Consider the following 12,060-nt stretch of genomic DNA (forward strand, 5'->3'; position numbering starts at 1 on the left):
GGGGGAGTAAGATTAGGAAACAAAATGAACAAAGTTCATAACTGTGTGTCTGCTCCAGGAAGGGGAAGTGCTTCTGTCAGTCAGGTGAAAGACACTTGTAAAGGTAATACTCAGGGGGCAGGGGATCATGGGGGTCTCTGGAGTCAATGGCTGGGGGGGGGGGAGCCAATGCAGTGAGCAGACTCAATGTTTTTGGAGGGAGGATATTCCCACTGGAAATATTGCCTTCACAACTACATCACTACACATGGAAATAATGATGTATGAAGAATGGATCTGGAATGACAATCTCCCCTCTTCTGGTCCATCATTGGCAGGGGTAGTGCAGGAGTGCCCTCAGCAACAGACAGCTTGAATCCCTACCCCACTATCAGGTGCCCAAATATGCTAACAGGAGTTGGTCCATTTAAGAGGGGTGGGGGTGTCCTCCTGAGAACTAGTAGAATTTCTGTGGCCCACCCCTTTCTACTATCTGCCTGAGGTGGATGCTAGACTCTACCCTCTCACCACATGACACCTGATTGGTTCTGGCGGCCCTGTCCATCATAGTGCCACTTCCTCCACACAATGCCTCCATTGACCACGTCGCAGTTGCTATAGATGCTACCCTGGTTACAATCAGAAAACACTGTAGACCCACTGACTTTGTCTGCTGGCCACTGTGTAGCTTATGCCATAGGGAACAGACTAGCATTGCCATAGTCACAAATCAGCTAGCCACTGCAGTGCAGGCGTGGAATAGCATAGCTCTGCCCATCCATCAATAAAGCCTCTACTGAAAACCTGGTATTGGCAAAAACTTGTTATTGTAATACGGGAAATCATCATTATTCATCTCCAATCCCTCAATAGCCAGTCTGGGATGGTCTATGTATATTGGGTCATTCTCCTTTAGTGAATGACATATCTTTAAAATATGGGTAATGCATACTTCAGGAGCCCCGTGGCGCAGAGTGGTAAGCTGCAGTACTGCAGTACAAGCTCTGTTCACAACCTGAGTTCGATTCCGGTGGAAGCTGGCTTCAGGTAGCTGGCTCAAGGTTGACTCAGCCTTCCATCCTTCTGAGGTTGGTAAAATGAGTACCCTGCTTGCTGGGGGTAAAGAGTAGATGACTGGGGAAGGCAATGCCAAACCAGCCCATAAAAAGTCTGCCATGAAAACATCGTGATGTGATGTCACCCTATGGGTTGGTAACAACTTGGTGCTAGCACAGGGGACTACTTTTACCTTTTTAATATATACTGTGCTTAATTACCCAGAAGTTATTACATATATAATATAATTCATGAACTATATTCAAAGGCACTTCTGCTCATTTTGGGATAGTGATCTCCAATTTTCACATGTATTTCTTTGGATTCAATCACCCATACACTTTCTGAAATCCAGGAAAGACACTTACATGAATGATTTACACCTTGATATAGCGTTCTCAACTGAATGTACAAATAGCGTTATTCCCTAAATTAAAAATATTTTGCAGGGGCAGGTATCACAGTAGTGACAGTGGAAAAAAATCTGGATACAAATGCTGTGGATTGTTGTCTATTATCCAAATCTGCTAGATTTGACTGATCTGTCTTGCTGATCTGATATCACTAATAAGCAAAACGAAACAATTTTATAATAACCAAAATATTTTGGTACTACATACCTGATCACCATCTTAATGCCAAGCTGCTGTACAGATGTAAGGCTTTTGGCTGTTAGGTTTGCTTCAGCTAAAAAAAAGAAAGATGCATGTGTATTTGCAATATAACAATGGTTTTAACTGAAACAGATCATACTTCCACATATTTTAATCTAATTTTCTAAGCACTTTATTGTCTTTGAAATACTATCCGTCATCTTCATTAAAAAAACTAACAAATCAAATCAAAAATGAATAAAGGTCAAGGAAAGAGGTTAGCCTATTTTTCCAAGAGACAGCTATTCCTCCGTTTACTCCCTGGTCAGGCTTTAGGGACAAAGGACATGCAGAATAGTTTCTAGGTTACTTTTTCAAGGAGCTGGAATACTTTAAGATTCCTTCTCCCCAAATGATTTAAATTGAGGACAGCTAACAAAATTACTATTTGTTAAATTCTATGTTAAATTCTAGGTATGAACATTGAAATAGAGCTGTGCATTCAGGTTTACCTGAACCAAAAATATACCTGAAAAACACCTTACTGGTATTTGGAAGGTATATTTCAGTTTCCGAAATGTATCTGAGATTTTTTTTGGGGGGTGCGGGGGGAGAATCCCTGAAAAATTCTGGATATATTCGAGAATAACCAGCAAAAACCAGGCTGCTCAGCAGGGCCCAAGCACTGCCAGGATCGGTTGCTGGGTGGGCTCTGTTGGACAGTGCAGTACAAACTGGGCTGCCCAGCAGAGCTCCAGTTGAGATTGTGGGGAGAGTTCTCTCCACAGGATCAGCTGCTGGGCAAGCTGTATTGGGAAGTCCAATCTAAACCAGGCTGCCAAGCAAGGCCTGTGCTATTTTTTGAGCCAGTGTGATGTAGTGGTTAAGAGAGTCTGACTCTAATCTGGAGAACCAGGTTAGATTCCTCAAAAGCATCAAAGGATCAATTTTTTTCTATAAGAAATAATTTTCTCTCTAACAAAAGGCTGAGCTTCTGAATCCTCAGTCTGATACGATACAGAAGTTCCTTAAATGCCTAAGTCAGTATGAATTTAAGCAAAAGTCAGAAAATTACCTCATAGTTCAAAAAGAATTAAAATTCCTCAGAACAATTCTAATTCAATTTAAGTAGAAATCGTCCATTGAATGTATCTAATTTATATTTATTTGATTTGATGGCTATGAAGATTCCAGTTATATTCTTAAGTTTGATTTTATGAGTGTCAGGATTCCAGTTATATTCTTGTTGATAACTTGGGCTGAAGCAGCATAACAATAATTAACCATTTAAAAAATAATATTAGTACCAAGTTCTGAGAATTTAGACATTTAATCAGAGTAAAAGAGCATTGAGAAATACTCCTGGTTTCTATTTTTACCCAGGGCTATTTTGGCCTCCCAGTCCATTTCTGCTCCCTCCCTTCCATCCTGGAGGGAGGAGTCATCAGGGTCAAGCCTGGCAAGAACCATCATGTGATTCACTACCACATGACTTGTATGACTCAACCAAGGCCAGCAGAGACCACTTGGTGACTCACTACTATTTGACATAAGAACATAATAGGAGTCATGTTGGATCAAGCCAATGGCCCATCCAGTCCAGCACTGTGTGTCATACAATAGTTAAAAAACCAAAGAGCCATCAGGAGGTCCATTGGAGGGACCAGGACACTAGAAGTTCTCACACTGTTGTCCCTTCCCACCAAGAATAGAGCATCACTTGCCCCAGACAGAGAGTTCCAACAACACGCTGTGGCTAATAGCCACTGATGGACCTCTGTTCCATACGTTTATCCAATCCCCTCTTGAAGCTGGCCATGCTTGTAGCTGCCACCCCACCCCCACCTTGGCAGTGAATTCTGTGTGTAAATCACCCTTTGGGTGAAGAAGTACTTCCTTTTATCTGTTCCAACCTGACTGCTCAGCAATTTCATTGAGTGTCCACAAGTTCTTGTATTGTGAGAAAGGGACAAAAGTACTTCTTTCTCTACCTTCTCTATCCCATGCATAATCTTGTAAATCTCCATTATGTCATCCCTGAGTTGACATTTCTCCAAGCTAAAGAGTCCCAGCATTCACATCATGAAAGTCAGTGTGGTGCACTGATAAGAGTATTAGACTAGGATCTGGAGGACTCAGGTTCAAATTCCCAGTCTGCTAAAATATCTGTTTTCCTAATACATAAAGTTCCAATCTGTGACTATTCTGCACATTGCATAAAATTTGCATCTTAAACACAGTAGTTGTCATTCAGCAGAAGAGCAAAATATAGGTTTCTATGAACAAGGCTGAAGCCGTTTAAAAAATACAAAAGTCACATTTTAAACAGCTTGTCATATTGCAAAAACATTTCAGTTTTTACTGCATGAAAAGAAAGTGAAAAATAATGGGCAAGATGTGTTCCACATCTAATTAAACAATGAGTAGAACACTGTTCAAAGTGAAGTATATACAACTACTTATTTCCAGTACGACATTAATTTTTCCAGCATTTTAAATGCAGTTTAATAATGCAAGCTGAATAGACTATTAAAAAATAAGAACTCCTCAGAGTTTTGACTAATTTTTTAAACAGAACAAAGGATAAAGTATGAACAACAGAAGGCGTAGACTCAGTTTGACAGATGCCAGTGAACATAATGTAACCTAACAGCAAACACACAAATAAAAACATTGTAAAATCATGAGAAATGTTCTTTTTATAGCCATGCTCAAGTCTTCTGTTGGGTCTTTTTTCCTGCTGCCTTCAGATTCTCCTAGCATTATTGTATTTTCCAGTGACTTTCATCTGCACATAACGTGACCAAAGCAGGATAGTCTTAAGTTTAATATTTCTTGCTTCTAGCAAGAGTTCAGGCTTGATTTGGTCTAGAACCCACATATTTGTCTATAAAACTATCTTCCAACATCACATTTCAAAGGAATCAACTTTCTTCCTTAGAGTGTTCTTCAATGTGCAGCTTTTACATTCATATGCAGTAATGAGGAATACCAGGCATAAATTAACTTGATCTTGGTTGCCAGCCACACATTCCTACATTTAAGAATCTCTTCTAGCTCCTTCATGGACTTCTCAATCTCAATCTCTTTCTAATTTCTTAGTCACAGTCTCCCTTTTGGTTGATGATGGAGCGAAGGAACAGAAAATCTTGAACAATTTCAGTCTTGAAGTTGTATTATTTCCCAGTACTCATTACTTTTGTCTTCTTAATGTTCAGCTGTAATTCTGCTTTAGCACTTTTTGCTTCAATCTTCAGAGACGGTTGTTTCAAGTTCACTGTTTTCCACCAGAATTTTGGTGATCTGCACCAAACTATTAATGTTCCCTCCACTAATTTTCACTCTGGTGTCATGGACCAGCCAGCTGCCATCTCCTCCTCCTTGGAATTGGAAGAAGTGGGCTCCACATTGGTGGAATACCCACCAGAGCAGCTGAGTCAAGAAGCAGACCCAGTGGGAGAAGCAAGAACACTTCCCAGTCATGGCCAGGCTGCTCATTCTGCCAGGAGAAAGAACAGACAGAGACCAGGGTCTCAGTCTCTCTGGGGCCCACTGAACCCGCAGTGGAAAGAAGAAGGAAGAATAGCTTGACAGCTTTAGAGAGAAGACAGAACACTTCCCTGATTCTACAGCAGCAATCAATGTTAATGCCTGGAACAGAGTCTTTACAGGATCAGAACTGACAAGTTGTTAAGAAGCAGCAAGGACCTACATCTGGAGGATGATGAATCCACCAGGAATAAGCAAGACCTGGGCTTTGTGGGGGCAGGGATGAGCCAAAAAAAGAGGCAGATAAAAAGAAGGAACATTGCTCGCCACCCTGACTTGCTGCATTGTACTCTGTTCTTGTTAACCTCTGCTTCCTTTTACAGCTAGAAACTTTTACAGCTTTTACTTTGTGCCCTTTACCAGTTCCTAAACCCTGGACCCACTGTCTCCCCTGACCCCTAAACTGAACAATTGGCTCTCTAACTCTGGACTGGTTTGTAGACCGTGCTCTTGTATCTGCTGTACTTGTTATTGTTCTGTTTTGGGTATCCTGGAAACCCTGAGTAGAGTAAAAGCACCAGATTTTGCCATGAACGTGATATCCATCTTCATCCAAATCTAATCCATCTTTCCTCATGATATGTTCTGCATACAGACTAAAATACATCCTTGGTTAACATCTTTGTCAACTGGAAACTTTTCTGTTTCTCCATATGCTGTCCTAACAGCAACCTCTTCTCCAGAGTATAGGTTCTGCAACAAAACGATCAGATGCTGTGGCACACCCTTTTCTGTTGTTGTTTCCTATTAATCCTCAATGGCCCTTTCCTTTCCCACTTTACATGGTATACACTGAGCCCACTAGAAGTCAGCTCAAAAGTTATAAGGCTATCACCAACAGCTTGAAGATGCTGCTGTAATCGAAACATTGCTGGAAGCCCTGCAAGATCCTCAATAGTAGTTCTGGGACTAGTTGGCTGTCAAATGGAAATGGAAAGATACTTTTTAGAATTCTTATAAAATAATTGTTGATTCTGAAACAATTTCTTTGTACATAAGAATTATTTTCAGCACTGTAGGAAGTTCAAAATATTTTGTTTGAATATGTATTGCCCATAGATTGTCTCATCCACAGAGGCTGGGTTTCCAGCTGTCTTTTCTTGGAAGCTCTACATGTATGCTTCATCTATGCCAACACATCTATGCAGGCAACATAGAGTTAACCGTTGTAACAGATTATAATTAAAAACTGCAACTGCATAAATGCTGATGTATTAGCTTATTATTCTCTCTCATCTTTAAAAATTATAACCCAAAGTAATTTGATCTTTCCAGATTTGCAAATTTTATAATGGATAGGAATCCTTAGGGATTTCAGAACAGCTGGATGAATTGTGTTATTCTAATTTCAACTACCCAAGGGTTTAAAAAGCTACTGTAGTTTAAGATAATCAATTTTTCATTTTCAGAAACATGATAACACTGAACATCAATGCATTGTCCTCAAACGATTTTTATATAACACATTGATACTATTCATTAGAAAGCTAGGCGAAGCTATTGTCATACTCCCTGTTGACCAGAAACCTGGCCAAGGGATGTGCATGTTTCAGCTGTATAGGGTAGTTTGCTGGCTCATTAAACACAAATTCATCTACTATCTTTACAAAAAAAGAAAAGAAATAGGACATCTTAATATGAGACTCCATGTTTCCAGGGTCTTTGTGGATATACAGTTTGTGTTGTACTGGCTTGCTACAGAACACTTTTAAGAATACAGAATCAGTAGATATTATAGCAAAAGCACTAAATAAACAGCCCTTTAAAAATGTAAAGCTGCATTTCATTTGGCTTTGAATCTACTGCAACAAAGATCTACAAAGTGATCTTCTGGGATAGGCAAGGTATTCTCTCAAGTAAAATAATATAAATAAGTAAACCACTTGAACAAACATTAAAATATACTATAAAAGAAGATTAATATCAATACAATTCATAAATTGGGTTGAAATTAATCAAAGGGTCAAAATTACTAACCAAAATTAAAAAAAAAAACTAGACAAAAGCTGACAAAATACTGACAAATTACTGAATAATTTAATTTCAGTCTACTGATAAAGTAAAACTGGGACTTCATTAAAAAAATTATTATCTGGCCTCCACCACCCCTATAACCAGCCATTGCACACCTTTTTCTGGAAAAAAATATTTTTATGACGATAGGGCAATGTTTTCAGTATTGTACAAAATTCAAGGCAAAAAAATTCCCTTTTAAAAATAATCACATACTGCAGATAATACTCCAGTAAAGCAGTTTCAGGCTGGGGTGTCATTAGTACATTGATAACACCCAGCTGTATCTGTAGTTGGGTGGCTGGCCAGTTTTGGCTGAAGGACTGGAGGCCATGGTAGGATGGATAAAGCAGAACTGGCTTAATCCTACTACACTGGAGGATCTGTGGCTGGGCAGGGAAAATTTAGGGTTGGGGTGCCAATTCTCAGCTCTTGAAGACTTACCCTTAACACTGGCACCAACTGTCAAAAGCTTGGGTGTGATTCTGGATGCTTCCTTAACAAAAGAGGCCCAGATCGCAAATGTTGCCAGACTGGCATTTTACCAGCTATACCTGGTCAGGCAACTTGCCCCCTACCTCTCCCAGCCTGACCTATCAGCAGTAATCCATGCAACAGTCACTTCCAAATTGGACTACTGTAACTCACTCTACATGGGCCTACCCTTGAGACTGACCTAGAAACCCCAGCTTGTACAGAATGCACCAGTGCAGGTCCTTATGGAGATCCTGCAAACAGCACACATTTGACCTGAGCTGCATGAGCTATGCAGACTTGTGCTGCATGAGCTGCACTAGTTACCAGTTACCGGTTACCACTGGATAATAATAGTCTGGGACCCACGTATCTTTGGAACTGCTTCTCCTGGTATATCCTTCAAAGGGCATTACACTTCGCTGATAAGAACTTGCTTGTGGTCCTCAGCCCAAGAGGTAGCAGGCTGTCCTCAACCAGAGTCAGGGTTTTTAGTGTCCTGGCCCCAACTTGGTGGAACTCTCTGCCAAGAAACATGCGTACCCTGAGGGACTTGATGCATTTCCACAGGGCATGTAAGGCATTTGTTTCACTTGGCTGGCACTCCCCCCCCACCTTCAAGATGGTAGCATAATTGGAAATTTAGATTGCCATCTAACCATATTTGACTGACACTTTATTGTAACTGTAATGTTTTAACCTATATGTTTATTGTTGTACACTGCCCCGAATCCTGTTTACAGTGAATGAGCAGTATAAGAATCAACTTTAAGAAATAAATAAATAATAATAAAACATATTAACAGTTATACATAAAATAATCATTATGAGAACAAACTATAATTACTGTAAGGTAAGATTTTTCTTTGCTTTCACTTTACCATTCGTTTCTTGCTGAAAAAATAAATTATTAATAAACTCTTTCAACAGTTTTCTGCCCTGACCTGGACAGCCCAGGTAAGCCCAATCTCATCATATTTCAGAAGCTATACATGGTCGACTCTGGCAAGTACTTGGATGGGAGACCTCCTTGAAATACCAAGTCAGGAGGACAGGTGCAGGCTTTATTCAGCTACCTCTCTAAATATCCTCCAGGGCCCCAAGTAGGGTTCAGTCACCAGGGGCTGACATGACTTCCAGGTGCAGGCACACACACACAAATAACCCCCGCCCCGAAAAAACCAGTTTTCTGAACTGCATCCAGAAGTATTTTTCTTGCCCTCTTCTTTTCCCCAAATGCAGCAACAAAAAACAAAAAAAACCCCACAAATTGCATTCACAAAGAAATACTGACTTTACGGACTTTTTTTTTTAAAACTGACAAATTAATGACCAAGATGAAAAAACTTTTATTGACCATTTTCTACCGCTGGGTGGTTAATTTTATACCAATGTTCCACCTTTCTTTTGGCTGAAAAACCCAAGGTGATCAACACAATATATAAAGCAAATCAAAGCAGACTAATGGAAGAAGCCTTTGTGTCTCTACTGATAACTGAAGAATGGACGTTGATAACAGAACTCAAAAGAGGCTGGTTAGCAGCCAACTTTTATCAATTTATTAATTCAATTCAAACCAGAAGAAAGAATAATAGACAAAATTACCTTTATATTCTCTGTCAATAAAGTAACAATCTGATGGTGTTTCAGAGAGATGCAACACAAATATCTCAATTAATTCTGCCAAATCTGCAATAAACCAACATGATTATCAAAAAAGCAACATTATACAAAATGAAGAACCCAACAAAATGAACATATTTGGGGAACCAAACCCATTTAAACTGCCATGTGTTTATTCACACTTGCATGGGAAAACAATTCAAAGCATAAATTCTGCTTGTGTATTCATAATGACATTTCTAGCTTAAAGTTAAATTTTAATGGCTTCTTTAGTGTAAACTGAAAGTGAATCTTCTGTTATCCTTTGATCCTCCAATGATTACTCCAGAATTAGTTGGACAGTTTTATATAAAGGAAATTTGCTGTAATTAGATTGTCCTATTTGTCTACATTGCTCTATGCTTGCAGGCTAAAGGGGAAAGGAAAGGTCAATGTATTTTAGAATTTATAATCCTTTGGAGATAAAGAATTCCAAGCAGTAAACTTTCCTAGATCTATGCTATCATCCTTCCCCAAAGCCCTGAGCACTCTCCGTGGATATTTTGCCCAGCATCATTTAAATTAACAGAACAGCCCTGAAAAGGAGAAGAGTTTAGGGGTTGGTTGGCTGTCATCAATATGCTGGCAGTGACAACATCCCACTCTAGACTTCCTTATTCAAATCTCCTGATGATGTGTCAGAGGTCCTGAATCACCACCTGTCTGCTATAGTTAAAAGTGAATAAATTGAAACTAAACTGAAACAAGACAGAGGTAATGCTGGATAGGAAGATGGAGAGCCTGAATGTCATTGTGCTTTCTATCTTCCATGGTGTTCAGGTGAACCTTGCTGATCTAGTAGTTATACCAAATCCACCATTAATGCTGGACAAGCAAATTAATGCAACTGCAAAGAGAACTTATTTCCAACTTAAACCTGGAAGATGGCCTCCCATTGACTTGCATTACAGTAGTCTAGTCTTGTTACTATCCATGCCACAGTAACAAGACTAGACTACTGTAATGCCTTCTACAGAGTTCTTCCTTCAAAGTCAACTCAGAGACTCCAATTGGTACAGAATGCTGCAGCTCAATTATTATCAAGAGCTAGGCAGAGCATGCATACTATTCTCATTCTGCAGTCACTCCACTGGATGCTCATCAGTTACTGAATTCAATTCTGAGTATTGGATATCATATAAAAAGCTCTTTTTCATATGACCTTGAATGTTTCTCTTTCTATGCCCTGAGTTGACAGCTTTGCTCATCTGAACAGAGACTTCTGCAGGTGCCACCATGCAAATGGACAAGATCAACAACTGCCTGTACATGTGCCTTCTCTGTTGTGGCCCCCACCTTACACAGCGATCCACCTGATGAGGTCAGGAAGGGTCTCACTTTTCTGGTATCTGCAAACTGTGCAAAACTGAATTACTCAGGAAGGCATTTTTATAAAAATAACAGGACTATATTGTAATGGAATGGTTCACGAAGATGCTTTAATAAAGGGAAAAGGCCTGGAGATTATACTACTGGGCATTAATACATATTGTCTGTTGATAGCAGGATTACCTGTTATATTATTTCTGCATTGTTTAACATGTAAGATTTCTGCAGTCCTAATAATACTGTATTGCTTACTGGATGCCCTATCCTGTTGACTGCATTGACTTACACTGTGTAATACAATTTGAGTCTCAGTAAGAAAGGTGGAATGTAAATAATGTTAATAAATAATGAGTCATGATAATGAGTCAATAGTGTCTGCATGGGGTAATCCTGTCACAACTGTCCTTTCTTGTGGATATTCCCCTGTTCTTAGGCGAAAAATCAGTAATTGCCCCAATTAAAGAAGCCAGCTCACAAATTCAAAAGATACACACTACCTGGGAATGGAGCATCTACCTCTGCAGGAATGGACTCTAAATACATTGCCTGGAAATAGTTTAGTAGTTTTCACCAACTAAAAACATATACATCAATATTCCAAGAAAATTCTCTCCTGATAATACATTTTTCTCCTGATAATACATTCTCTCCTGATAATACATTTTTCTTCTACACCAGTTTGGTGTAGTGGTTAAGTGTGCGGACTCTTATCTGGGAGAACCGGGTTTGATTCCCCACTCCTCCACTTGCACCTGCTGAGATGGCCTTGGGTCAGCCATAGCTCTGGCAGAGGTTGTCCTTGAAAGGGCAGCTGCTGTGAGAGCCCTCTCCAGCCCTACCCACCTCACAGGGTGTCTGTTGTGGGGGAGGAAGGTAAAGGAGATTGTGAGCCGCTCTGAGACTCTTCGGAGTGGAGGGCAGGATAGAAATCCAATATCATCTTCTTATCTTCTTCTTCTTGATTTTTTTGTCTCAGCTGCAGCTCTAACAATAGTATGCTGGCTGGTTAAAAATTATATAGAGCCAACATATCACATGAAATGATTATCCTGAAATAAAGCTATCTCTTGACTTTCTAATATGCTTTTATGAATTTGTTGCTTAGCTTTTTCTATTGCTGCTGGTAGCAAAATAATTTATCAAATTTCTGACTTCAGTGTTAACTAAGTGCAAATATCACAGAATTATTTTCATTTGTCACAATGGAGCTGCCAGAACAAATAATATGCCTTGTGTTTGGGTAATTGATATGGCCTATTAAAACGAACAATACATTTTTTTCACCCTTTACAAGTTCATTAATTTTAAACATCAGGAGCTGCAGTTTTAATATTTATATTTAAGCAAATAGTTTCTGTACAAATAGTTACATATTTTTGCATTCAGTATGATACATATGATTTAC

General features: G+C 39.4%; 1 protein-coding gene across 1 annotated transcript in view; it reads right to left on the minus strand.

Moving 5' to 3' along the window:
• TBC1D32 (TBC1 domain family member 32) overlaps positions 1–12,060 on the minus strand; it is a 137,905-nt gene that overhangs the window by 46,058 nt on the left and 79,787 nt on the right. The window contains exons 27-28 of the mRNA XM_060238711.1: positions 9,270–9,353; positions 1,656–1,722 (exon numbers count right to left, since the gene is read on the minus strand). Coding sequence (XP_060094694.1) covers positions 1,656–1,722; positions 9,270–9,353 — 151 coding nt within the window. The remainder of the gene's footprint in view (positions 1–1,655; positions 1,723–9,269; positions 9,354–12,060) is intronic.

The sequence above is a fragment of the Heteronotia binoei genome, chromosome 1 (assembly GCF_032191835.1).
Source record: "Heteronotia binoei isolate CCM8104 ecotype False Entrance Well chromosome 1, APGP_CSIRO_Hbin_v1, whole genome shotgun sequence".
Taxonomy (NCBI): domain Eukaryota; kingdom Metazoa; phylum Chordata; class Lepidosauria; order Squamata; family Gekkonidae; genus Heteronotia; species Heteronotia binoei.